Source organism: Callorhinus ursinus, unplaced genomic scaffold, assembly GCF_003265705.2.
Source record: "Callorhinus ursinus isolate GAN/ISIS: 27379988/994484 unplaced genomic scaffold, GSC_fseal_2.0 scaffold41, whole genome shotgun sequence".
Taxonomy (NCBI): Eukaryota; Metazoa; Chordata; class Mammalia; order Carnivora; family Otariidae; genus Callorhinus; species Callorhinus ursinus.
The window spans coordinates 4,934,072-4,961,545 of record NW_027397103.1 but is presented as its reverse complement, the minus strand read 5'-3'; the positions used below and the strand labels follow the sequence as shown (position 1 = coordinate 4,961,545).

At 53.9% G+C, this 27,474-nt stretch overlaps 1 protein-coding gene and 1 long non-coding RNA gene across 2 annotated transcripts in view; both read right to left on the bottom strand.

Moving 5' to 3' along the window:
• Positions 1-6,967, bottom strand: part of TESC (tescalcin) — a 45,388-nt gene extending 38,421 nt beyond the window's left edge. The window contains exon 1 of the mRNA XM_025889446.2: positions 6,773-6,967. Coding sequence (XP_025745231.1) covers positions 6,773-6,830 — 58 coding nt within the window. The 5' untranslated portion in view covers positions 6,831-6,967. The remainder of the gene's footprint in view (positions 1-6,772) is intronic.
• A 16,800-nt stretch (positions 6,968-23,767) lies between these two features.
• LOC141370637 (uncharacterized) lies at positions 23,768-26,589 on the bottom strand. The gene is made up of 2 exons (XR_012374842.1): positions 26,300-26,589; positions 23,768-25,401 (listed from the first exon to the last, which is right to left on the bottom strand). It is a non-coding gene; the product is annotated as an uncharacterized lncRNA (long non-coding RNA).
• Between the last annotated feature and the right edge of the window lie 885 nt (positions 26,590-27,474).

Sequence of the window (27,474 nt, the reverse complement as noted above, 5' to 3'; positions counted from 1 at the left end):
ACGTTGGGGGTGGGGAGCAGGGCAGTATATGTCCACGTGGGACCCTGGCTGCAGTCTTGGGGGAGGCAGGTGAGGACAAGAGACCCCCCCCCCCCCGGAACACCAGGTGGGTGAGGCACGCTGAGTGCTGGGTGCTCACTTGGGGTTGACCACTGGGACCCCATCATGAGCGCTCAGGAGAAAGGGAAGCCCCTTCTAAACTCAGCGCACTGGGAAAGCCATTCATGGTAGCCACTTTCTCTCTCCACCATGGTCTAGGTAGGATTCGGCCATACCAGTAGCGAGGTCTCCTGCTGACCACCTGCCCACCCTCCAGAGTCACCTGATCCCTGAGACCTGAAGGAGCCTTCTCACCTCCTAGGGAGCGGAAGACCCACTTCTGACAGCCTGCCCATCCACAAAGGTCACGCCGCGGGGACAACAAAGGGCCTTTTTGTCCTCACGCTTATGGTGGCTGCCACCACCAGTGGAAATCACCCACTTGACCTTCTGGCTTTATGAATTAATAATAAAGTTGGAACAGGAGACAGGATGGCCCGCAGGCCCAGGCACTTCCGCCCCGCCCCCCTGCCATCACCTTGCCTGGTGCCACCAGCCCGGGCACCAGGGGGCCCTGCCTTATCTCCCCAAAGTGGTGGGCACTTCTGAGCCAAAAACACCTTATTCCTTTGGCTTGAGATAGCAAATACTGAAACACTTTGCGAGAGTAAAGGCATCTTATCAACACTCGAGGTATTCTGTCTGTACGACCGGGCCGTATGGCATGTCTGAGCATTGATTACATTCTGGGCTGCATTCCGGGGGCCATTAACTCACAAAAAAAAAAGATCCTGCCAGTGTGGGGCTGGGGGTGGGATGAGAAAGACAGACACATAAGGGATCTGATTACTACTAATTTGCGGAGGTAGGAAGTCTTGGAGCGGACTGCCAATTACTTTCATGCAGAGAAAACACAAATGCTTCCTCTGAAACAGACAGGAGCCCCCCAGTAAGACCCCAGGAAACAGACGGGGCTACACATTCTTGCTCTTCCTCCCAGAGCCCCTGGCTCCCCTCAAACTGCCCATCACCGAGCTTGGCCTCCGTGGGGGGCAGCTCACAATTCTAGAACTTTCCATAACACGATACCAAGACTATCTGCCTCGAGGTCTAATTCTCCCCCTTCCAACTTAGTAAACAAGTGTGTGGGACCCTATTAATGAGGTCACAGGGTAACAGTGTTGTGTCTTCCAGATATAAAGACGCTTTGTCTCAGTCTACATCGCAGGGGGTCTGGGTCACCTGGGAAAGGCAGTTTTGAATTTGTGTTCCACACTCAGCATCCAAGTGATTTTGAGCAGTCCCTTCAAATGTCTGGGCCTCAGTTTCCTCATCTGTAAATTGGCAACAATATGCTGTAACAGTGAGATATCCTGGCCCAGCCAGAGTACAAAATATCAGCATGGGTCAAAACAAGGATGTTTCTGGGTGCCCAGCAATGAAGTCCACCTGCCACTCAGCCCTTTTAAAAGCTTTCCAAAGCAGCCTACACTTTCCCACACTGGAGCACCCAGGGATTTAGGGGTGGGGTGTCTGGATACCCCAGAGGGCTGGGGCCATGGAGCCTCCTTCCCATGGTCTCAGCCACTGTGCCCACGCCGCCAGACCATTTCTCCCCAGCCCGCCCCCCTGAGAGCTCAGCCTGGGGGGAACCTACCCTCCCCAGGCCTCACAGTCACCCTTATTCTTCCCTGCCCGGGAGACACAGTTTTTCATTTTTCCTAAAAAAATTGTTTTTAATTATTTTTGTATTAAGGTACGATTTACATACAATGGAATCCATCTTCACTGTTTTTGAGAACCTGATGCGCCCTGGGGGCATGCGCTCCCTCCCCACCCCCAGAGCCACAAAGACACAATTGTGCACCTTATTTCCTGGGGCTTAGAGATTGCCCAAGGACCCCAGGATAAAAGCCATAGTCCACCCAGAGGAAACAGAAAGGGAACAGGGCAGGCTTTACTGGCCGTTTAGCTTTATGTGCCTCAGTGGGGGACACAAGGAGCTCAGTAGTACTGGCAAGTGCACCCGCACCCCTGGAGCTCCTGAAGGGCAGGGAAGGTATCTAGTCCACCTGGGTATCCAGAGGGAATGTGGCACATGGCGAATAGGCCAAGGCTGTGGTCTGGGGCCACTCGAGGACTTTATAACCGCCAAGTAGTGGCCAGTGGCGAGAGCCCAACAGAAAATGGGGTGCCACCCAGACCTCCGGTTCCCTCCCCAGTGAGGAGGTCTGGGGATCACACCAGAAGCTGAATTCCAGCTCTACTTCTTGGCAGCCTGTGGCCTCGGGCAAGTGGCGTGCTCTCCCAAGCTCCCGAGCTTCCCTGTCCTCAGCGGAAAACTGGGAATCCACAGTGCTCCTGGGGGCGTTGCATGAGCAGCTGCGGATAAACTGCAGGGCTCAGCTCCGTGTTTGGCAGATGACAGGCGCCTGGTAAACACTCACTGTCACCGTTAGGAGGTCTGAACTCCAGATCTGGGACATTGTTTTTTCTTCTTCCTTCTGGCAGCTTCTTGGCATCTACATAGATAGGCCTGTGGAGCTGTTTTGGAGCCTGAAGGAAAAAATAGACCCTCCACCTTTCCCAGAATCCTCCACTTATTATTTCCTTTCCAGCCCCGGGAGCAGGCATGGATGGGGGAGGCAGGAAATAGCCACCTCCAGGCCAGCTCAAGGTGGTGAGGGGGAGCAGGCTTCGGTGAGTGACCTCAAGGGGCCGGTCTTCCTGTGGGGGGGGGGTCCACTTCACACCTCGGGACACATGCTGGGCTCCACTCCGTTCCTGCTGAAAGGACAGCTCGCCAGCTCGGGTGTTTAATGTGAATTTTAATGTTCTAGGTAGTCAGCTTTCTTGGCTCAGAGATGATGTTTGGGAAGACTTTTTTATGTTTTAAATCAATCAATGAGACTCTCACAGGCAAGGGGAGGTGGGCGTGCAGCTCTGAGGATGCCCTGCGTGGGCAAGCTTGTGCTCAGGCCTATTTTTGGTGGGGCTGGCTCAGTGCTGAAGCCCACAGGATGCATCTCCTGGTGCCAGGGGGGCTGGCGCAGCAACGGCGGCCTGGCGGGGTGGTACTAGGGGTGTCTCCTGGACACACTCCTAGGCAATACTCCATGGGCTATACAGTCTCTGGGGTCCCCACCTGGTCAGCATGAACGCCTGTGAGTAGCACGCACACACACCAAGGTGAACAAGCCACCTTCTCCTTGCTCTCAGGAAGCTCCAAGTTTCGAGGGGGTGGCAGGTGACAGAGCTGACAGCTCTAACATGGTGTGAGGTGTGCTATTATGGGAGGGAACGCAGGGGCCTTGGGAGTCTCAAGGACACACACGTTAACCCTCAAAGGCCGGATGGAGAGTAGGCAGGATGGGGAGCTGAGCCCCGAATGAGGAAGAGTGTGGGCTTCCCAAAGAGACAGGGCTACGAGAAAATGTTTGCAATCTTAACCTTGCTGTTGGTTACAGAAGTATACCCTTACGTAAACCCCGAATTACGCACAGTCAAGTGAAGAGTTCTCCAGGCAGAGGGAGTGGCTTGCACAAAGCCCCAGAAGTGAGAAAAATAGATGTGCAGGCTGTTCCTACCCTTCTGCGTTCCTAGAAATCGGAGAGGCAACTCAGTGCAGTGAAGGCACGGTGCTGGCAGGAAATGGACTTGGGGATCCTCTGATCCCCTACTCCTCCACTTAGTGACCTGTGGGGCTGCAAGCAAGTTGCTTTATCCCTCTGAGCCTCAGTTTCCTTATCTGTACAATGGCCATATTGCCACCTTCCACGGAGGGTTATTATGAAGATTCCACCAGAGTGCATGCCAAGTGTTCAGCACAGAGCCTGGTGCTCAAGGAATGATGTCCATCACCTCCATCCTGTGTTCATCCTGCTCATCATTTCCAGAGGGAGTCCTCAGGAAGGGACCAGGCTGACTTTTCAAATTAGGGACCATCTTGGTCTGCAAAGAGGCAGGGGGAACCCAGCAACACAGCCTGTTCCTTGGCTGAGTGGGCTTTAGGCTGAACGTTCCCCAAGGATTCTTGCAGGAGCAGGATCCTGGGAGTGGACGTTCCCATGCCAAGCACCTCACATACGTGTATATACATCGTCTTACTGAATCCATATAACCACTTGAGGATCCAGATGGGGACGCTGGTTCTCAGAAGTAAAATGACTTGTTTAAGGCCATGCAGCTAGGAAGAAGTGGGACCAAGCTTTAACTCTTGCTGTGGTTCAGAGTGATGGAGACATACAAATGGGTTTAAAAACATGGCCACTACTACTACACACTTGCCTGAAGCCACCTACCTAGGAAGATCCTTTAAATCAGGCTCCCCCCACCAGCTGAGCCCTGACTCTGGCTGCACCATCATCCCATACTATTCTCATTTATTGTCCTCAAGGCTTCCCACCACAGGGCCTTTGCATTTACCATTCCGTCTGCCCCAAACTGCACTTTCCACTGATCTTCGCGTAGCTAGTTCTTTCTTATTGGAGCTTCTTTTCCATTTTCGCCTCCTCCGAGCAGCTCTCCCAGTCCTCCCTAAGGAAATGTTTCCCTGTCCTTCCCCCGACTCTCACACCACTGTGTGTCTCCCCTCAGGAACATCAGCCTCTTAGGGTCACCTCTAAATCCCCAAGTCCTCGGTCCATCAATACTTGCCGAATGGGTTAAAACGCCCAGACTGTGCCAGCCCCTTTCAGAGGAAAAGGAGGAACTTCCCTCCTATTTAAAGTTCCAAGAACTGAAGGCGTTCATTCTCCCCCCTGGTCTGACCTCACAGCCCCTTTCCGGACGTGGCCCCGGCCCCATCTCCCTCCCCACTTCGGGGTATGAAACTGGAGTCCCAGGCAGCTAGAAGGGAAGCCCATCAGCCACTTGTAGGTAGGCTACAAGGGGAACCCTCAGCATCCGTCTTCCTCACGGGAGACCAGACCCAGGAAACGGGACATGATTCCCAGCATGCTCCGAGGTCCCATCACCTGTCAAACTCACCACCAGACGGAATTTCCCCCAACTGCCTGCGTGGGGGGGCTGCCACCCTGCTGGCAGAAATCCCAGCTACAGAGAGCCCTGACTTCCACCAGTGCAGACCGAAGGCAACAAGAGCTCAACTAACAGAACCAGGGGAAATCCAAGAAAGAAGGAGGGGAACCCTACCTCCCCTCTCACGTGAGCCTTGGGGTTGAACTGGACTCACAAGTTTTATATTCACACATGGTTCAGAATGAAACTATAAAAAAAATCTATAGTGAAACCTCACTCCCTCTCCGTCCCTTCCACCCAGTCTGCAAGTATTCACTCTTCTTACTTCCTTGTGGATCCTTCCAAGGTCCTTGATGCAAACAAAGCAATTACAAATATATGCTCTTATTTTTTTTAAGTGTTCCATATTATATATACTACAGTTTTTTTTCCCCTCCAGTCACAGATAATTCTGTGATTGCACATGGGAAAACATAACACGTGTATGTGATGCATGAATGTACACACACATCCACCCACCCAGACCAGGTATTGAGGTGCTTTCTGTAATTTTCACCCAATTCTCCTAGACAGAACTGTTTAGATTAGGAGTCAGCAGGGGTCGCCTTTCAGCCTTGGCACAAGTGGTTGGGTCATTCCCCACCCCCACCCAGGTGATCAATTATGGACCTGGCTGGCTGCCCTGAACTCAAAGCAGGTGCCAGGAGCCAGCCAGGTCCTTCCTTGAAATAACATCTGCACTCCCATTTCTTAAGCATCTAGCAGGTACTAGGAGAACTTCCATTCTAGAGAGAAGGAAACCGAGCAATGAAGTGACTAGCCCAAGGTCACACAGCCAGGAAGTGGTGTTGGCAGGATTCACATCCGCCTGTCCAGTTTGCCCACTCACCTGGTCTCCCTCCGTCTTTGGTCCACACACCCCTTCACAGCCCGTAACAGAACCCGGCACCCCGAGGTCAGAGCCCAGGGGTCAAGTTCCCAGCCCAGGGTCAGAGGCCAGGGTCAAGTTCCCAGCCCGGCTGGACTGGGGAGGACAAACGCTACTACCGTCACTTCCCTGCGTCCAGGGCGGCCCCGCGGCGCGGCCACTCCGTGCGCCCAGCCTCTGGCCGGATGCGGGTCCAGGAGTCCAGGCGAGCTCGAGGAAGGTCGTCGGGGTCCGGCCAAGTGCTCCGTGGGCGCCACCCGCTACCCGGGGAGGGGGACCCGATGAACTCCCTTTACAGACAGGAGGATGAAGAGAGGCGCAAGGGGACGGGCTCGCCCGCCCGAGGTCACACGGCCAGGGAATGCCCGAGCCCCGCTGCCACCCAGGTCCCGCCGACTTCAAAACTTTCCGGCCCCTGCGCCTCGCGAACCTGAACGACTTTCAGGTGCGGAGCGCGCACACCGGCTGGGCGGCCCAGCCTCTCGCCCTCCGAGCCGGGACGCCAGCCCTGCCCTGGGGGAGCCGGGCCCTGCTCCCTCCCGGGTCCGCAGTCCCCAGGCCCGGGGGTTCCCGGCCAACTCCGCGGGCGCCGAGGCTGAGCGGCCGCGGCACTTACTCAGCATCGCCGCGGAGCTCCTCGCCGCAGCCGGCAAAGTGGCCGGCGGGAACCCATTTGCAGGGAGGGGAGACTGAGGCGCAGAGAGGGCCAGCTACTAGCCCAAGGTCACACAGCGCGGCGGCGCGGGGCCCGGCGAGCGGCCGTGGGCTGGGACCCCCGAGCCAGCGGGCCGGCGGTCCCCGCCCGTGTCCCCGCGGGATACTCACAGCCGGTCTTGCCCACGAGCTCCCGCACCTCCTCGGACGCGGAGTGGGCAGCGCCCATGGTGCCTGCGGCGGGGGCCCCGGGGCGCGCGTCCCTCGCAGGCCCCGGGCTGGCGTCGGCTGCGCAGCGGCCGGTCCGGCCTCGGGTCCAGCGCGGGTCGGGACGCCGGGGACAGGTCTGAGCCGCGGGTTCCGCGTGGGGCGCGAGCGCGGCCTCTTATAGCGGCAGAGGGCGGCGCGCCGCGGTCCTAGCGCGCGCCGGCTTCGCTCACTGCGGGGATCGGGGAGCGCTCGGCCCCGGGCCAGAAACGGCGGGGAGGCGTGGAAGGGAGGGAGGGACCTAGATGCCCACCACCAAGGTTTCCCTCCCCCGTCCCCCCGTGCAGCGGCCGTGCTCGTCGCACCTCCCCGCCTCCGCACCCCTGCCCGCTTTGGAAAGAGGCAGGTGTGAACAGAGTTGGGGTGTAGGTGGGGGGGGGGATCGGACCCCGGGAAGGTTCCATATCCACCCCCACCCCGGTTCCATCACACATCCTACCAGATCTCAGAAGGGAAACTCACCTGGGACAGTGAAGAAATATAGCCAGCATTAATTAGCTCTCTGGTGAACAGCAATAAAGGTAATATAATAATAGTAATCCACCTTAAATGCGCACAAGGTGCTTCGCTTGGCTCATTCCAGGAAAGCCCCTCGGCCCCTCCCAGCACCTTGATGAAGTGGACACACCACATGCCAGAGCGGCCCATCCTAGTGGCACAGCCCAGGAGCTTGGGGTGCGGGAGTTTTCCAAACTTGAGGAGCAGGCAGCTTCCTGGCCCCGCCCCTCCATCCCCATTCTGGCTCAGGCAGGGCCCAGGAGGCTGCATTTCAAACCGCCCAGAGAATGTAATGCGGGTGGTTCCCCAAGCCTCCTGGGAGAAGTTTTGCCTTAAGGAATTGGATTCTGTGGTCAGACTGGATGACCCTGGCCCGTCCTGCCACCTGTTTGACCATGATTCCTTCTACTTAAAATGAGGACTATAATAGTTAATGAGCTGTCCGTCAGAAGGCGCTGCCATGGGACACCGCACCAAGCAGTTGCTTTGGAATCCTGTCCATTTTACAAGGGAGGAACTGATTCTCAGAAAGGTCACAAAGCCAGGGCAGAAATTCAAAGTCAACATCTTCTGGTTCTCAAAGCCAGACCATTGCGCTCCACAGTGCCTCATGATGCGGCCATCCATGTCTGGCCTGTATTCAGTGTATGTCCTGGGTGCCAGGCTCTGTGACAGGACTGGGGGTGGGGTGGGCATGGGTCCTTTGGTGTTCAGAAAGACCTGGGTGGACCCACCTACATCAGTTTCACAGGGCACTGGGGACAGGGTGCTGAGAACCAATTGCCCATACCTATAGACTACAGAACCTCCAGGGGGAGGGGGTCCTCAACCCAGCCAGAGCTGCAGAATGAGCCCCCCCTCCTGGTGGAAAGTCCAGCTGCCCATTACACTCTGTTGGCATTGAAAGAGTGGGAGCGCACCCAGGGAATCTGCATTTCTTTTTTTTTTAAGATTTTATTTGTCAGAGAGAGAGAGAGCACAAGCAGGGGAAGTGGGGGGAGAGGGAGATGCAGGCTCCCTGCTGAGCAAGGAGCCCAATGTGGGGCTTGGGGCTCAATCCCAGAGTCCTGGGAATCATGACCTGAGCAGAAGGAGGATGCTTAACTGACTAAGCCACCCAGGCGTCCCTGGAATCTGCATTTCAAAAGCCCCCTCGGGCAGGGCTGAGGTAGCCAAGCTGGGGAAGTGCGGACTGTTGGGCATCAGCTGGTCTGAGTTAACTGGACTCAGAGCTTGCATTTCAAGGCAGAAGGAATTGAGACACCCAGATTGACCTCAGGGTCAGGAAAGGGGTTCTGGCCCCTTGGGAATGACCCACCACTGCTGGACACAATTTTATTCTGATGTAAAACACCAGTTCCTGGAATTTTATTATATTAAATTATCTAAGGATTAAATGATGGGGCTGGCTGCCGAAGAGGTTGAAAATAGCATGCTCAGGATGGCACCCCCTCCCCCTTAGCCTGGCTGCTCCCAGAGCTGGAGACAGTGCAGGTGGGTAGGGAAGAAAGCCCTGGGGCTGTGCTCTGGGGCCGTTGCGGGGGGAGGGGGGGCACATGGCTCTGCTCTGCCCCTCGGTGATCACGAAGAGGCCCCCAGTGGGTGGGGTGAAGGGAGCCTGTTTTCACTCTGTGACCTGTCTACACTGGCACCTTCAGCTCAAGCCCCACTGAGCACTGACAGCTCCTAGAGGAGTCCTGGCCCCTGCCCCTTCTCCTGGAACTGCCTTCCCCTCCCTCTCCCTATGGCTGGGTCTTCCTCTTCAGATCACTTCCTCTGAGAGGCCTCCACAGGGCCTCCCTCCACCCTCCTGGGTCTGCTGCCAAACAAGCCACCTTCACCAGCCTGTAGGGAGCTGGAAGAGGGGAAGGCTGAGGTGTGGTGATCAAGGGGAATTGATTCCTGATGGCAAGCCTTGGAGAAATAATCAGGAGCTCCTGGTAGCACCGGGAAGGTGGAGAGGCCAAGGCACAATCGGGGGATTCGCGCCTTCATTCATTCATTGCACATTTACTAAGGCCCTGTGTTCAGGCACCTGGCTGGGTCCTAGGGCCACAACCAGGAATGATCAGGAGCCACACTTTGGCTCCTAAGAAGCTCCTGGAGGAATGGGCAGACAGACACACAGGAGGTGAGAATGTAGAGGGGTCAAACAAGGGCTAACTTGGGCCCAGAAAGATCTGGAATGTTCGAGCCAGAATGGTGCCTGAAAAGACTCTGTTATTCCTTAAACCGAGCTCCAGGGAGTCCATGACTACCCCCCAACCGCAGACCCAAATGGACAAGCCAGAGGTACACGCTGGGCGGACGGCTGCATCCATGAGGTTTGGGGGCCCTGGACTCTTGCCCCCCTGCTCTGGCCGTGATGCACATACACAGCAGGGGCTCCCCCCACGTCCCCTGCACAAAGCCTGCTGCTTCCTGTTCCAGGACGTCACAGCTTTAATTCAATCCTAGCAATGGCTCTGTCGGCGTCAGAGCAGGAATGAGGTCTGGAGCTTTGCGTGGGGTCTGGCTGGGCTGATTGTATCTGCTGTCTGGAGTCCTGTCAGAGGGGCACCCTGTGTGGGGATCTTTAGGTTCCCCCCACACAGCGTGACCTTCTGAGGGCTGGAAAACACTTCAGTCACCAGGCAACTGCCTCTCTTCTCCCAGAGGAGCTGATTAAAACCGGTGGCAGAGATTAGAATGGCTGGTACCTGGGAGTCCGCAAAGGGCAGCGGCACCCAGAGCCTTCGAGGATGGTCTTCCCGTGGCTCTCCTGCATTCCTTTTAGGGAAGGCTCCCAAACCATATGTGGGCAAGTGCCGTCATCTCCCTGGGCCTCAGTTTACCCATCGGTAAAACAGCAATAATATTGGTGCCTTCCTCGGGGTAGCTGTGAGGATTAAATGTGGATATTTGTAAAGTGCTTAAAACAGTGCCTAACAGAGGAAATACCAGCTAGTCCAGCGGTGTGTAGGTAAAGCAGGGGGAAGCCTTACTTTGGAGCATTTGCCTATTTCCAGGGTGTAAATATTCCCCCCATGTCAATTTCAAGCTACCAATAATTTGACAAGGGGCTTGCAAAGTTCCTGAATGTCTGACAATGCGATCTTGCAAGCCAGTTGGAGCCAAATGTCACACCATTACACAGTAGACTGTTATTATTCATATGTTCATTCACTCACTATTTTTTTTAAAGTTTATTTATTTAGTGATCTCTACGCCCAGCGTGGGACTTGAACCCATGACCCTCAGATCGAGAGTCACACGCTTTTCTGACTGAGCCAGCCAGGCGCCCCCATTCGCTCACCATTGAGTGCCATGAATTTAAATACTACAGGAAAGGAGCCAGTCCCTGACCTCGGGGAGCCAGTCCCTGACCTCGGGGGATCCCAGAGTCAGGAAGGAAAGAGATATAAACAGACCATCATGGCACACTAATAGGATACTGGCTGCTGTGGGAGTCTGGAGGAGAGGTACCTAACACATGCCCATTTTATTGATGGGAACACCGAGGTATTCACAGAATGTGTGGTAAACCAGAATCAGAGTACAGATATGAAGTTGGATAAATGGCAGTTCCTATAATACATGTCTCGATTCCCTATCCCTCTAATCACTTAGGGTTACTCCCAAGGCTCAGCAATGTTCTGGGAGCAACAAGACTCTTCCCTTAATCTTCAGGCTCCTGATTCTAAGGAAATGTACAGGGAATGCAAATGCCCCCTTGCTTAGCCTCTGACTTAGGGAAGACTACACCTAAACCGTCTCAAACAAGTAAGGATTAGTGATGCTCCCATAAAATCTGTCCAGGGTTGGAAACCCTGCAGGTGCCTCACGCCCACATCTCTGTCTGGGCTCTGACATGGGCAGTTTTTCTCTTAAGCTCATTAAGCCTCCTTATGTTGGTCTCGTGAATGGAATCAGAGAAGAATCATCTCCCATCTGCCTCTTGAATTCAAGCTTCCTTTTGGTTATCTTGTAAACAATTCTTTCTTGCCTGAGGCACCCTGATCTTTTAGGTGAACCATGGGTGACAACGTTCTAGCATAGACTCGACTCTGCTTTGGATCCCCTGCAAGGGCTCAGCCATTCCTGGTTGTGTAACCCAGGGGTTGCTTGCTTTGCCCTCTGAACCTTGATGCTCCCCAGCCCCATCTCGCTAGAGAGGATTCAGCAAGGGCGAAAGGGCTGGCCCCCCAACTGTCCACTCCCTTCCTCAGGGGACGATATCCGGGACTTTACAGCCAGCCTGACTCTCCTCTCTCCGTCGCTCTCCTCCCCCACAATCCCTCGTGAGACAAATCGACGGAACTTGCACTCGAATTTCCACCTTATACCCCCTTATTTAATCATTTTCTGGGTGACCAAGCTCCCCGGATCCCTCAGCTCCCAGTGAAGCGCCCCGACCGCTCCTGGGCTGCACTCAGGCTGCTGCCCCAGCCTCTCCATCCTAAAGGGTGGCGGGAGCCGGCCCCCCAGACCGTGGAGGGTCGCAGCTCTAGGGCGAGTGGGAGAGCTGGCCGCCTAAAAATGGAGACGGGGGCTCTCTGGGGAAGGCGGCTTGAGCATGTTTTTCTCTTGTTTATATAATTATAAATAGTGACCGATTACTGGAATTTGCAGGGGGCAGATGGAAGCTTGTCCCTTCATGGGCTTCAAACTCGACGCTGTTGTCCAAGAAACAAGCTCACCAGACAAACAGAAAGATGTGGCAGGGGCCCCAGATCTATTTTAACTTCACCACAGCTGCACACGGAGCAGCAGCGGGGCAGGCTTTGCAGAAGGCTGGGGGCTGGGGGAGGATGGAGATGCCCCCCGGACTGTAGCTGGTGGCCCCCATGTGATCACATGGGTCTTTGTATGTGAAAGAGGAAGACAGGGCGGGGGGTCAGAGTCAAGAGTGATGTGATGTGGGAAAGACTCCACTGGGCATTACTAGCTTGGAATTCGAGAAAGGGTCCCTGAGCCGAGGCGTGCAGATAACTGGGAAAACTGGAAAATGCAAGGACATAGATTCTTCCCGAGAGCCTCCAGAAAGGAACATGGCAGGGCTGACACCTTGAGTTTAGCCCAGGGAGACCCATTTCAGACTTCTGACCTCCAGAACTGTACGATGATACATTTGTGTTGTTTCCAGCCATCAAGTTTGGGGTCATTTGTTACAGGAGCCGTAGGAAATTAACGGACAGTGGGTTTGCACCAGCAAGACCCCTGCGCAACGGAAACCGGCGTTGACCAAACTGTCTTCCCGGAGGGATGGTTCTTTAAATTCTGTGTGCAGGCAAATCACCAGGTGTTCTTATTTAAACTCAGATTCAGACTCAAGAGGCCCAGGAATGCATTTGAAATGGGAATGCCAGGTGATTCCGAGGTAGATGTTTTATTTTTGGTAATGGCTACGTGGAGATATAATTCACATAGCAGGGGGTGCCTGGGTGGCTCAGTTGGTTGGGCGGCTGCCTTTGGCTCGGGTCATGATCCTGGAGTCCCGGGATCGGGTCCCGCTCAGCGGGGAGTCTGCTTCTCCCTCTGACCCTCTTCCCTCTCGTGCTCTCATTCTCTCTCTCTCAAATAAATAAATAAAATCTTTAAAAAAATAATTCACATAGCAGGCAACTCCCCATCTTGAGTACACAACTCAGTGGTTTTCCCTGTCTTCACAAAGTTGGGCAACCATCGCTATAATCCATTTTAGAACATTTGCATCATCCCCAAAAGAAACCCCACACCCTTTACCTATCACCCCACAATCACCCACCTTCTGGCCCCTGACAACCACTAATCACTTTCCTGTCTCTATGGATTTGCCTATTCTGGACATTTCATATAAGTGGAGTCTCTAATATGGTGTCTGGCTTCTTTCACTTAGCATGATGATTTCGAGGTTCACCTATGTTGAGGCGTGGATCAGTCCTGCATTCCTTTTAATTGCCAGACGATGTAACATTGTATGGGTAGACCACATTTTACTTATTCATTCACCCACTGAGGGACATTTGAGTAACTGTGCAGCTTTCCTTTAAAGTGTCTCATTTAGCTACCACGGCCAAATGATGGGGGATTTGGCCATCTGGCATTCCCACTTTGTAGATGTGGAAACCGAGGCTCCATGGGGCTCAAATCACATGCTCAAGTTCAAGTGGTTCATAAGTGATGGAGCTCTGGTGGGTCCGATCCCCTGGCCTGTGAACCAGGGATACCTCTTGCAGGTGTCGCCACTGAAAGTTACAGAGCTGGCACAAAGGAAAAAAATGGAACATCTATTTCTTCCATCTGCTGAATCAGTCTGCCATAATTTCCCTCTGCTGCTGGGTAATGACCCCGGGATACCCTTTACCGAGTGCTAAGCACTTTCTGTATATTATTACCTTACTGAATCCTCGGACAACACTGTGGGATGTGCATTCTTCATTCCTCTCCTTTCCCATTAGAAGCACAAGGAACTACAGGCTCGGAGGGTCCAAGCTATTGGCTGCCACACGGCTGGTTCTTACACAGTTGTGTGCCTCAGGATTCCTCGTGGAAAGGGCCTGGCCCGGGAATCTGCATTTTAACAAGGGTTCCAGTTGTTTCTGAGGCAGGTCGTCTGAGGACCACCCACGAAGAAGTCCTGTACCACCAGACCGTGAGGAAAACTAGCTTCTGGCACATTCTCTGCTTTTGCTAACTGTCCCCTTGGCTGCCTGGCCTTCAGGCAGGTCCCCACCTCCGGTGTGCTGGGAGGTGACAGGGCAGGGACTGGATGCAGAGCCGGCCACCTGGGGGACCACGAGCTGGCCAGCAGGGCAGGACCACTGGCCAGGACCCTGCCACCTGCTTCCCCAGCCAGGGGGTGGGGGTTGGAAGAAGACACAGCCGTCTCCTCCCCCCTTCCCACCCTCCCTTCCCTCTGGGACAGCTGCATGTTCAAGCAAGACCCCAGCTGAGTGCCTGGAAGGCAGGATGATAAATACACGTTGGGGTTCCGAGTTGGCGCAGTCAATAATTTGGGGCTTACTCAGGAGAGGACGCGGCACGCACCTCCCTTTTGGGCAGCAGGCAGCGGAGGGCACAGGCAGGCCGGGAGGCGTGGGTAGGAGGTGGGCCCAGAGCCTCACGGCTGCCACGCTGACTCAGCAGAGCTCAGGGCCTGCTCCTGTTGACTGGGCGCCCTTCCCAGATGTCCACTCTGGGCTGTCTCTTAAACCTCTCCCAGGGCCGGCTGCGGAGAGCAGAGATGGGAACCAGATCCAGCTCTCCCACTTCATGAACAAAAAGGATAAGAGTGTGAAGGGAAGGCGGGAGGCCCTTTATGCCGGGGTGGGGTGGGGGGGCTTCCCCCTGTGCCAGAGACTCCAGGGCGAGGGTGGGTGGGGAGACAGGTGCTCTGGGGGCTTCCCAGTCCCTGACTGTGTGTGGAGGCAGGTGCAAATCCTGGGCAGGGTTCAGAGTTTTGACCTGGCAGAGGGGGCTGCTGGGAGAAACCCTGAAAGCGAGGCCCCTTGCCCTCCCTACGTCACCTTGGAAGGGAGCCAAGTTGGAAGGCTCAAGGCAGAACTGAAGAGCTCCCTGCAACTGGCTAGCTCCACTCTCTCATTTTCACCAGGGAGGAACTCAGCGAGGTCAAGGTCACGCCGCAAGGATGACCCTGGCTGGGCCTAGAAGAGGCCCTGAGACTCAGAACAGGGAGGGGGGAGGGCTGGTCTTGGGCCATTTCTGTCAGGGTCTCCTGTATTCTTGAATAGAGATGCAGGCTCCTGGGACCTACTGGCTGACTTTTATGTACTCACAAATTTGGGAGCCTCTGCTTCAGGGGTTGGGGGTGGGGTTGGAGATGTGGGTTCAAATCCTGTCTTTGGCCTTAGGTGACGACGTGCCCCTGGAATCCTTGGTCCCTATCTGCAAAATGGGTCCATGAGACTTCATGCAAAGCATTCACACTGTGCTGGTACATGGAGAATGCTCAGCGATGGGCAGGTCACTGGGCTAGCTCAGGGCCAATTAGATGCTGGTCCTGGCTGCGTCTTGGTGGAGACTAGGTGGAGGGCAGTCTCCCTGTGCCAGCTGACATGTGTGCATCGGGGAGAATCTACAGAGGGAAGCTGCGCTCAGCTGGTGGTAAGGAGGACACTTTGGTGCCCATCCCCTGGGGCAGGTCTAAGTCCCATGGAGGGAGGGAGGGAGGATTGGTAGGGCCACAGAGGCCATACCGCCTGGATTTTGTGAAATCTGGGCCCCAAGCCCAGACACCAAATATCACAGGGTGAAGAGAGGGCCCGTGGGTTTCTGGGGAGAGGGAGGCGGGTGCAGACAGGAATGAACTCAGCCCTGCGGGGCCCCTGTGGGCTTGCAGGTCCACAGCAACAGGCATGTGCATGTTGGGAAGGGTCCCAGGAGCAGGGGCATCCAGAAGGAGGCATCCCTCCCAGGGGACCTCAGTCAGGCCAGGGCAGAATTTGAGAGCACAAAGAAGACAGCCCTGGGACTGCCCTGAAACATGCAGGGGGACTTGGTGGGCTCAGATCCTATGGAGTGCACTTGGAGGTCGAGGAACCAGGACCCCCCCCCCCCGAAGAGATGAATAGTGAGGCCTGGGGGTTGGATTACAGCAAAGGCTCCCTTCCCTCTCTGTCCACAAAGCATGGCAGAATGGGGCATGCTTTCATGCCACTCACGCTGAGCATTTATCTCCTATTCAGGAAGGTACAGCCAAAGGACCTATTACTTTGGATTGGTTTCTTGACATTCAGAAGTCAAGAACAGAACTTTCTGGAGACGTTTATCTATATATAAGCAGCAACATGGGACTAAAAATCTCTTTGGGGAGGACTTGGGAAGGGCAGGGCGGCCCTGTCTTTTAGGGGCAGGGGTGGGGCCCAGAGTCCAGGTGCAGAATGAACCAGAGCAACGTTATCAAATTTGGCTGCACATTTGAATGACCTGGGGGAGCATTTAAAGATCCTAATGCCCAGATCATACCCCAGACCCCAATTAAATCAGGCTGGGTGGGGGTGGGCAGTATTTTAACCCCGCAGATGATTCCAATATACAGGTGGGTTTGAGAACCGATGTCTGGCACCCTAGCTGCAAGTTACTCATCTGGGGAGCTCTGAAAGCAAACATGGGCAGGCTCCATCCCAGGTGATCGGAACCAGAAACTCTGGGGGTGGGACCCTTGGTGTTGATGTTTTTGGTAAGGTGCCACCAGGGTGGAGAATCACAAATCACGTCAACGCACTGGTGGGATTCCTCTGCCACTGGGTACACCGGTGCATGGGTGCGCATGTGCTAGTATTTTCTTGGCGAGTTCTGGTAGTATGACTTTGGACCAGCCGCTTGGCAGCTGTGCTGAGATGTGGCTCATTAACCCCGTATCCCAGAGACTTGAGTGGCACATCAGCTGTGAGGGCTGTGTGACCAGAGCACCCAGGACGGCTCACAGGTGGCCTCCCATCTTTCCACTGGGGGAGCATGTGGGGTTTGTACTGTAGGGACAGTCCTGGTAAAGGGAGCGCTCGGAATCTGGGGAGAAGGTCAGTGTGACCTTGGGCAAGTAGCTTCTCTTCTCTGGCTTTATTTAGTGTTTCCTCTGTTAAAAAAAAAAAAAGAAGAAGAAGAAGAAGGAGAAGGGAGGAGAAGAAGGAGGAGGAGGAGGAAAGGAAAGAAAAAAGAAAATCTCCCTTTGTCCTTCCTTGAAGACAAAGTGTGTGGGTGAACACTGTGGGCTCTCTGAAAGTCAGATGTGATGAGTTTTAAAAAGATGACTTGTCAGACTCCTACTGGTTGTCAGAAAGCAGAACCACAGTGGCGAAGGGGAAACTGAGGCTTGGGGGCTAAGTTGCATGGAGCCAGGGTGCAAGATCAGAGTCACACGCAGCCACAGTCACCCTTGAAAATCCCCTAAGGACCATAAAGTATGGTAGGGACAGCTTCCCACACACAATCCTGTGCAGTAAGTATGTATCAGCCCAAACTGGGAACACCAGGAGGGCCCTTCCTGAGAACTTGCAAATGGCCAGGCACAATTTGAAAGTGTCTAAAGTCTTGTTTAAACTGTTCCCTTCTCCTTCCTTGCCCCCAACTCCCCCAAGCCCTCCAATACGTCCAGTAAAATCTCACAGCTGCTGGAGGGGGAACCACAATTTCAACTTGGGTCGGCTTAATCTTTGTAGTCTATCTCCAGAATTTATTTTGACTTCAGAAAAAGTCATTGGTCACCCTGCTGGGGCTCAGAGTAAGTTGCAAGCTCAGGTGTGCATTGAGAAGATGCGTCTGGTGCAGTGCGCAGGGGTGGGGGCCTGGGGGTCCGCTCATGTTAGAAACCCCCTGGGAGGACGGAGAGGCAGGAGTGAGCAGGAGAGAGGAGCCTGGGGTCCAAATCCCAGGACCGGCTGGGGACCTGCCCTGTGCCCTCCCTTGCTGCCCCCTGCTCTTTGCCCCCATCCTGCTGGTCGGGCCAGAGGGCCAGCTTCCCACAAACAGCAGGATGGTGAGGGAGGGGCGAGAGGGACACATTACAAACCCCCAGGCCGATGGAAACCCTGCTTACCTCCGGAGTCACCAGGCCCCTTTCCAACCCCTTCGTCCAGCCCCCTCTGGAGAAGCGGGTGAGCCTGCACGCGGCAGTTGTTGCTAAGCTGGAGAAAACCACAGCCTCCCCCCCCCCCAAGCTGCTGCTGTGCTCTGATGTCACCAGAAAGCTTCTCCTGTCAGCTATTCTTAGTCTGGAGAACACACCTCCGCCCGTTAGAAGTCTCTAGACTTCAGCTGCCTTCTTATAAATAACTTAGAAACTTGTAGTGTGCCGGGCCACCACCGGTTAAGTACTTACCACCCCCACGCGGCGAACCTTGTAAATACCGTGCGCGTATCGGGAAGGCTAGCTCCCACGTCTGTGCAGCCCTGGAGCTACCCCGTCAGTACTAAGGGCTAACCGAGGGGGGACGCTGTGTGTCCGGCTGGGCGCTAGGGAAGCGCTGAACCAGTCGGAGGCAGTTCTGGTCAGCCCGATGACCTGGGTTCCAATCCTGCCTCTGCTGCTCACACGGGTCATGTGACCTGGGAAAGTCACTTCGCTTCCCTTTGCCTCCGAGTCTACATCTGTGAAACCAGGAGGCAGGGCTGGTGTGCAGGTGACAAGAACCGGAACACACAGAGCGCTAAGAGCGGCACAGGGGAAGCCCTTGGAGGGTCTGTGTTGCTCCTGGAAGGAGGGACTGTCCCTCCCCTTCCCACACAGGAAACGGAGACCCCTGCCTGCAGGTTCCATGACTTGCCCACACTTGCTCGGTTAGTAACAGAAGTCGGATTTGAACCTGGGTCTGAGGCACACAGTCGGTTATGAAGTGTTGCTGCCCCCTAGGGCAGGAGGGGGAATCAGACACAACCAAGTCTAGTGGCGGGGGAGGGGGGGAGGGGGGTGAATTTCCCCATCTGTTTCTTTCCCCTTGAGACCTTGGGCAACTCAGTACCCCCTCACTGAGCCTCAGCTTCTCCATCTATAGAATGGGTTTATGATAGTAACATCCACTCTGCTCAGGATCATGAGGACTTTGTGGGGGGGGGCACCCTCTTTAGCTTCCGGGATAGGGCAGGCCCCCTGCAAGACCAACTGACCTCCACGATGGTCTAAGCCTGGCACGTTCCCGTATCCCTCCGCATCTTCCTAGAGACCTTTCAGGACTTCAGCTTCGGTACAGACCCTGGGCGACGTGCGTTGGTCGTTTGTGTGCGTCAGTATCTCCCTCGGTGGACGCGGAGGTCCTGCTGATGCCCTCGCCCGGGAGCAGGTGCCCAGGAGAATCAGAATGAGGCTGCTCCCCCTCACCACCCACTCCCCCAGGGCATTACGTCCTAGCTCACTTCGCGTGGTGAAACACCATCTGGTGACTTGCTCTAGGCGTCTTCCACATTTATGAGGGGACACCGCACTTGGAATGCACAGCAAGGCCAGTGCCCCTTGCCGGCTGCCGGAGGGAGTCAGGCATAGGGCACGGTGACAGGACCCCCAGAGTGCAGCCCCTTCTCCAGCCCCCTCCAGTCTGGCCCGCTCAGTGAGCAAGGGGCTGCTCACCCTCTTCCTAGCCTTGCCAGTCCCTTGCTAGTAGCTACCCCTCCACCAGGCTGATGGAATGGAAGAGGGGGGCTCCAATGTGATGCACTCGGTGGGGACAAAGCCCTGCTCACAAGGTCGGCGCGGGGAAACAGTGCCCAACTGATATTTTACTTATCAGACTAGAATGCATTCCCCTCACCTCGGGAGCTTTCCTTCTCCTGGTGGCTCATTCTCCAAAGACCAGTTGTCAATTCTTTCTGGAAAATCCTCCTCTGCTGCCCTTGACTCACGCCACCCTCTTTCTTCTCTGGAAATCTACAGGAATAAGCGTCAGGAGGAGCCCAGGGTGCAGAATCCGCAGGGTGCCTTGAAAGTTCCCACCTGGCAGGTGGGAAGAATTCAGTACAGGAGGAAGCCGTACAGAGCACACAGTTCAGCAGCTCTGAGGAAAAGTGCTGGAGATTCGAATGGGGGTGAGTTAGGGTATCTGCCATTGGACCCAGAGAACCCAGGCTTTGAGGCCACCACCCCATGTGGAGAGCGAAGGGGACCTGGAATCTTACGTTAGCAGAGTGACTACAATTAGGATTCAGCTTCAGTCCCTGGAAAAAATCAATTCCTTCTTCCTGGTCAAAGAGCACTTTGCAGACTCCTTCACTTGCTGGGGAGCACCAACTTGCTGGGGATGGCATTGCATTTTTCTTGGTGGGGTTTTACTCCCCAGAAGGGTTACTGTTTGGTACAGAGAGGATGAAGTAAAGCAAAGCCCTAGTTTGTTTGTGTTTGCTTTCCTCCTATATTATATTGGAACGTAATCTATGTATATTTTAAGTAGGCTCCATGCCCACCGTGGGGCTTGAACTCACGACCCTGAGCTGAAGAGTCGCGCGCTCTACCGACTGAGCCAGCCAGGCTCCCCTATGTATATTTTGTATTTTAAGTGCTTGAAACATTTAAGGGAATTTGGCATCCTCAAACAGAAAGGCTTTGTGATTCCCATTTTTAAATGTACTGAGTAATCCATTATGGCCAGAACTTTTTTTCCTAAAGGTGGTAAAATACACATTAACATAAAATTGACCATCTTAACCATTTTTTAAGTGCATGGTTCAGTGGTGCTAAGTACATTCACATAATTGTACTGGGTAGATTTTCATTTTGAAAGTCGTAAGAGACTTTTACTAAGTTTGCAAGCAGTATGCTATTTAAGAGGACCGAGATTTGCCATATTTTAGAGATCAACTTAGTGGATGCATAAGAATTCATGAAGTACTTGGAAGGTTCTGAAAAGTGCTTAAGAAGAAATGAAGACTGTTGAATCACAGATCTGTACTTCTGAAACAAATAACGCAACATATTTTAAGAAAAAAAGAAAAAGAAGAAGATAACAGGAGAGGAAGAATGAAGTAAGTCAGAGGGGGAGACGAACCATGAGAGACGATGGACTCTGAAAAACAAACTGAGGGTTCTAGAGGGGAGGGGGGTGGGGGATGGGTTAGCCTGGTGATGGGTATTGAGGAGGGCACATTCTGCGTGGAGCACTGGGTGTTATGAACAAACAATGAATCATGGAACAGTACACCAAAACAAATTATGTAATATATGGTGATTAACATAACAATAAAAAATTAAAAAAAAAGAAATATATCAATTCATTACTGCTTTTAAAGTATTTAGGGGAAATCAATTAAATGTTTGTTGTTTTTTGAAAAAAAAAACAACAAAAAACACCTTAAGGGGCACCTGGGTGGCTCAGATGGTTAATCAGCTGCCTTTGGCTCAGGTCATGATCCTAGGGTCCTGGGATCAAGCCCCGCATTGTGCTCCTGGCTCAGGGGGGAGCCTGCTTCTCCCTCTCCCTCTGCCTCTCCCCCTGCTCATGCTCTCTCTCTCTATCTCTGTGTCTCAATTCAATAAATAAAATCCTAAAAAAAAAGTTTAAAAAACACCTTAAAAGTGATTGTAAAATAGTCAATTTTATAAGCAAAATAGTGAGAGTCATAAATTCAACACAAAGTTTTAGGGAAGAACTGTGTTTTCAATTTGTAGTTGTAATAAATAGAATATTAATTGGAAAAAAAAAAAAAACAACAAAGAGGTCCCTGAATAACCTTTCACAAAAGGCTTTCAAGACACCCTGTTGACAGAGCTTTGCAGCCCTTAAACCGTTTGTGCGTAAAATATCTCATTGCTTAGAGGTTCCCAAACTTGAGTGTGCATCAGAATCCCTTGGGAGGCTTGTTCAGATACAGATCTTGGGCTCCAGCCTCAGAGTTCCTGATTCAGTGGGTCCGGCACCCAAAACCCTGCATTTCTAACCCAGGTGATGCTGATGCGGCTGGTCTGGGAACTAGACTTTGAGACCCAGCGCGTTAGATCGTCACAATACACCCCGAGAGGCCACATACTGTCGTCACCTGCTTGCCTTGCTCTTCCCTTGTTACCACAGTTCTTCGGGCCTTGATTCCCCCGGCTCTAGGATGAGAACGGAACAGTGCTGCCCCTACAGGGTAAGGTCAGAGAGGGTCACGGTGGGCTTGCAGAGTCTGGTAGAGAGGATTGCATGATACTGTTCCAACATGACCCCAAATCCTGGGTGCCTTTTATGTCCTCTGTGCACCTAGCATAGTGCTATGCACATAGTAGGTACTGAAGAAATACTGATGTCAACGATGCTTACCGTCCCTTCCCCATTTACTAGGAACAATCAAGGGCTGGCTTATGGGGGCGATACTTACATACTCCCCCAAGTGGCGGTGCAGAAACTACCTGGCCTCAGGGGCTGCTTTCTCTGTGAAGGGGAGGGAAATGGAGGTGCCTAGTGACAGAATACAGCCAGGCTGCCCTGTCTGGGCTGTTTCCCCGCTTGTGGCTTGTAGAGACGTGGCATGCTGAGTGAACAGAGAGGCAGTGCAGGATGGGTGGCCTGGTGGAGAGCGCCAGCCCCCATCCCGTCCGCAGGATGGGGCTAATCAGCCCTGCTGCACAGGGGGGCTGTGAGGAGCCCGGTGCCTGCTGCAGGGGACACCAGGCGCGAAGTAACGACCAGCTCGTCGTCGGAGGGCAGAGTCCTTCGGAAGGTGGCCTGGTGACTTTTGCAATGTGGGCTGTCAGATTAGGGACTCCTGGGGGTGTGGCTGTCAGCCCGGTGAGGAAGGGGACATGGTGGGTTCCCGGGCCTGCTTGTGAGTTCACTCAAAGGAGAGCACTGGAGTTTTCCTCCCTGACTGTTCTTGTGTGAGAATGTTCTATCACCTCCCCCATGGCTCCTGCCATACTTGGTTCAGCCAGTTCTTGGATCTAAACTCAGAGGGATTACGTGAGTCGGACTTCTCTGAGACTGATGGGAGGAGACAGATGGCTCTCCCCAGCTGGGGCTCGTCCGGGCCCTGGTTCCCTGGTATCTAGGTTTTTGCCACACAACTTCTCCTCGGGGATTCTGCACATTAGGTTGGAGAGTGAACAGGGAAAGATTCAAGATTGGGTAGCCAGAGAAGGAGGAAATGTATTAAGCTGCCTTCTCTTTGTAGGAGTGAGCATTTATTGATACAGTAAAAATAGGGCATTATTTGTGAAGTCTGCAAGTGAAGAACACTTGCTTGGTATAAACATCACAGACAGGTATGACCTCTCTTACCAAGAAGCTGGAGATGAGCATTTCCAGGGTTGGTACAGAAGCCCAGAGAAGTTGGGGCTCGGGCTGGCATTTCTGTGAATTCTTTGGGCCCTCCCCTCATGGCTGCAATGTGGCTGCCACAGCACGGGACACCACATCCTCTCAAAATGGTATTCAAATCAAGAATGGAGGAGGCAGAAAGGAAAGCTTCACTTCTTTCATGAGGGAGCAGCACCTTACCAAACTCTCTGTGCAGACTGGAAGTGTGTTGGACTGAGTCGCACACCCTCTACCAGACCAACTGCTGGCAAATTGGGTTACCCGTACTTGGCTTTAACTGCTCGTACTTAGTGCATATCTAAGTAGGGGAGCTAGGTACATTGCTGCCAGAACAAAGTTTGGGTTCTGTTTGTGAGAATGAAGGAGAAATCGGCTATCGAACGGGCAGCGATATGTGAGCTGTCCCTGGGGTCCTACTGGATGCATGGTTTCATGCGATGTACTTTTAACCAACCACCAACTGTCTGCCGAGTGTCTGGTACGTCCTGGGCATTGTGCAAAGCACACGGGGACAACCTGGGAATGGGAGGGACTGGAAGCGGGCCCCCGTGACCAGGTGTGTCATCACTGCAGGTGTGGACAGCGCGTGGCTGACACCTGTGTTGGTAAATCAAGTTTTACTGGGACACAGCCATGCCCGTTTGTGTCGGTGGTCTCTGGCGGTTCCCACCCTACAGCAGCAGAGCTGAGGAGCTGCGACAGAGACAGTGGGGCCTGCGAAGCCCACCTTATTTATTATCTGGCCCTTCCTTTACAGAAAAACATTTGTCAATCTGTGCCTTACTGTGATAAACCTCATTATGTAAAATTCAGAGGCGGGGCACCTGGGTGGTGCAGTCCGTTAAGCGTCTGACTCTTGGTTCAATCTCAGGGTCCTGGGATCAAGCCCCCTGCCGGGCTCTGTGCCCAGCGTGGGGCCTGCTTCAGATTCTCGTTTCCTCCCTCCCTCTCGGCTTCTCCCTCTGCTTGCTCACATGCATGCTCTCTCTCTCTCAAATAAAATCTTTAAAAAAGAAAATAAAATTCAGAGGTGTGCCTGCCCTCAGAGTGGCGCTACGCTGGCTGGGAAGACAACATGCACAAAGAGAGGGAACCATGGACACCTCCCCATCGCTAGAGTCTGTATGTCTGCAATAGTTTGGGGGCAACTCATGGAATGGATAGCTTCTTCCCTTTTCCTTCTAAAATTATGTCTTCTACCTGATGCCAACTTCTTCCAAAACATCATGAAGGCATTTCCCACTCAGTGTAGCAAATGCCAAGCACACTAGGTGCAGGGAATGCACATATAACAGGGATCCAGCCCCCTCGGCCTGCCCTTAAGGAGCTCAAAGCATTTTGGAGCTCAAAGGCAAGAGATGAAAATTCCCTGCAAGTGCTCCAACAGGGTTAAGCATAGGATGCTAGCGGAGTGTAGAAATGCCCTGCCCAGCAGGGTCAGAGGGCGTGGGGTAACGTGGAGCGGAGTCAGCGGGCGAACGTGAAACTGTGAGGTAGAAGCTGCACTGAGGGTGGTGATGTGGGGGGTGCGTGTTCCGGGCAGAGGAACAGCCTATGAGTGGCCCAGAGGCAGGGGCTTGTAGGGAAGTCAGGGAGCCTATAATTTAGGGCCGTTGCAGGGTCTGTGTGCTGGAGGGAGGTAAGTAGCCCGGGCTCGGGAATTTGGACCTATCCTGAGGGCAACAGGGAAGCCATCAAGCAAGGGAGCAACTCAAGGAGATAGACATTTCAGAAAGACCAGGTCGGAGGCAGTTGAACTTGCAAAGGCAGGAGGCGGTGGAGGCCCAGACCAGGGTGGTGGCAGGAGGGATGTACACAGGACCCAAGGTCCCCTCGCGCTGGATGACACATGGCTGAGTCATTTCGGCCTCCTCAACCCGAGAAGGAGGGTCTGAGTCCCCGCGTAGCTCTTCGCCAACACAGGGTGGGAGACTACATAAACCAACCGATGTTCCTCCCGAGACCCCTCTGATTTACTCAGCGAGTGAATGGCTTCTGTGTGCCCACTGGGGACATGGCAAGCCATTTCCAAAACCTGGATGGTTCTAGGCCTAGGTGAGAAATAGCCAGTCCTGGTCCGTAGGAGGAGAGGAACAGTGTCCTGTGTCTCTGAGTCACTTGCTGGAGCCAACGGGGTCCCGGTTTTGTCTGCAAACCCATCCTCAAGACGGCATATCCAAAGGCCCGGCCTCTCTCGTGTGACTTTTCCCAGCCTGCTGCGTTCTTGTGCATCTGTGGTGCATTCCACAGAGGCAGTGATGCACGACCAAAACCTCCCAGCAGAGCCTCCTGAGCCCCATGTGTCTCCAGGCCACCAAGGGGTGGTGGCATCTTCATCTAAAATAAAACGAGGACAGAGAGATGGCACATACAGGTAAGCGGGTGGGCCCCCGGCAGTTGGGGGCGCCTGAAGATGAGAGACGGAAACAGATCGTGGGGAGAACTTTCAGTCAGAAAGTAGAGGGGGGTCAGACAGAGCTCTCCCAGCCTTTGATCTGTACGGCTCCCCCAGAGAGACAGCAGAAGTAGTAAAACAAGCTGGGAACAGATCTGGCTTTCTTCTGAGTCACCCAGGGCAGGAACATGGAAAATTCCCAGTTTCCCTCTCTCTCCTTCCCAAATGGGAACACAGGTTCCCTGGAGGGGCCGGCAGAGCCTAGGGTGTGCGCCCAGCTGGCAGGACACCGGGGCCATCTTGCGTGGCGGCTGGCCCCTTTCTGGCTCTCTGGGTGCTCCCTGTTCAGCAGATCCTTTCCTGGCAGGTCTCAGAGTGCCAGAAGCCTCCGTGAGATTTTAAGGTTAGTAATGCTGATTGTTTTGGGCTGCTGCCTGACGGGGGTGACTCATGCTGAATGCACCTTGCCTGGACAGGGACACTTAGCAGAGTCCATCACGACCAGAGGAAACTACACAGCCTGGCCCCCCTCACCATGGAGCCATCTGTTTGTCTCTATTACCATGTGCACAACGCTGCTAGGAGACTTCTGCTTCCCTACTCTGTGGCTTACTTCGGGATTTCGGCTCCACACGCTCATCTGACACCCGGAACTAGCCCTTCTGTTCCGCTGCAGTATGTCGAACCCCCGCCCCGCCCCGCCCCGGCCCCAAGAGGAGGGGGAAACCAAACTACATGGTAAATGATGCCCCAACAAGCTCAGTGGATAACTAAGAGAAAAGGAAGGTGGAAGTCCTAACACCACATAGAGAAAATCTTAGCTGCTGATAAATAACATACCCATATAAGTACAGGACGGAGTGCCATCTTGAGAAACCAGGACATCAACAGGTGGTCCTCTGAACACCTTTGGATGGCAGCTTCTAATCCCTGGAAAGGCAAAATGGTGATGTGCGCGCAAGTAAGTCACACTTTGGCACAGGTCCTAAAGTGTGCCTGGAGTCTGCCCTTGGGAGTTTAACTAACTCAGCCAAACTGTATTCGTGGCAATTTTGTCAAAATTTTATGGAAAACTATAAACATTTTTATACAAGAAGGTTGCCTTATTCTATTTTTTTCTGGGAGGATAAGGAGTTAAACTCTACCAGGAAGTTATCTTAATCTGTTCAGGCTGCTATACCAAAATACCACGGACTGGGGGTCTAGGGGGAGGCTTACACAGCACACACTTATTTCTCACGTTCTGGAGGCTAGAAGCCCAAGGTCAAGGCGCCGGCAGATTTGGTGTCGGGTGGCAGCTGCTTCTGGGTTCACGGATGAGGTCTTCCTGCTAGGTCTTCACATGGTGGAGGGGTGAGAAAGCTCTCTGGGGCCCCCTTTATCAGGCCACTAACCCCCTCATCTAGTCACCTCCAAAAGGCCTCCTCTCCAAACACCATCACCCTGGGGTTCACGTTTTAAGACGTAAACTTGATGGGAGGGACTCAGACATTCGGTCTGCAGGGGCTGTAAGGAGCACCTCGGGTTCTGGAGTCAGCAGAGCTGGCTTGGGATGTGAGCTCTGTTACTCAGGAGCTGCGCCGTCTTGGACAAGTTACTCAACTTCTCTGAGCCTTAGTTTCCTTGTGTGTGACACTGAGGTCATTCAAAGCACACCCAGGCCTGGCGCAGAATCAAGGCTGGGAAGAGTGTGAGCTGTGACAGTGTGGGATGTCTGTGCAAAGAGTGCCCTGTTACGGGGAGGTAAAGGGACTTCGGCTAATGGTCTCGGAGCGTTTGCCTGCCGAGTGTGTCAGCCGCTGCGGATACAGACAGGAGTCTGTGAATGCTGAGCTCAGGAGCTCATGCTGGACACCCCACTGAGGTCTCCCCTCCCTGCCCAAGCAGGAGGAAAGGCTGCTTCACTGCACAATTGGATGAAAGATGGCAGCCAGACTGGGCTGAATGGAGCCCCTGCTCCCCAGAGGCAGGTGTGGTCTACACAGCTAGGACAGCATGCCTGGGGCCGTTGTGAG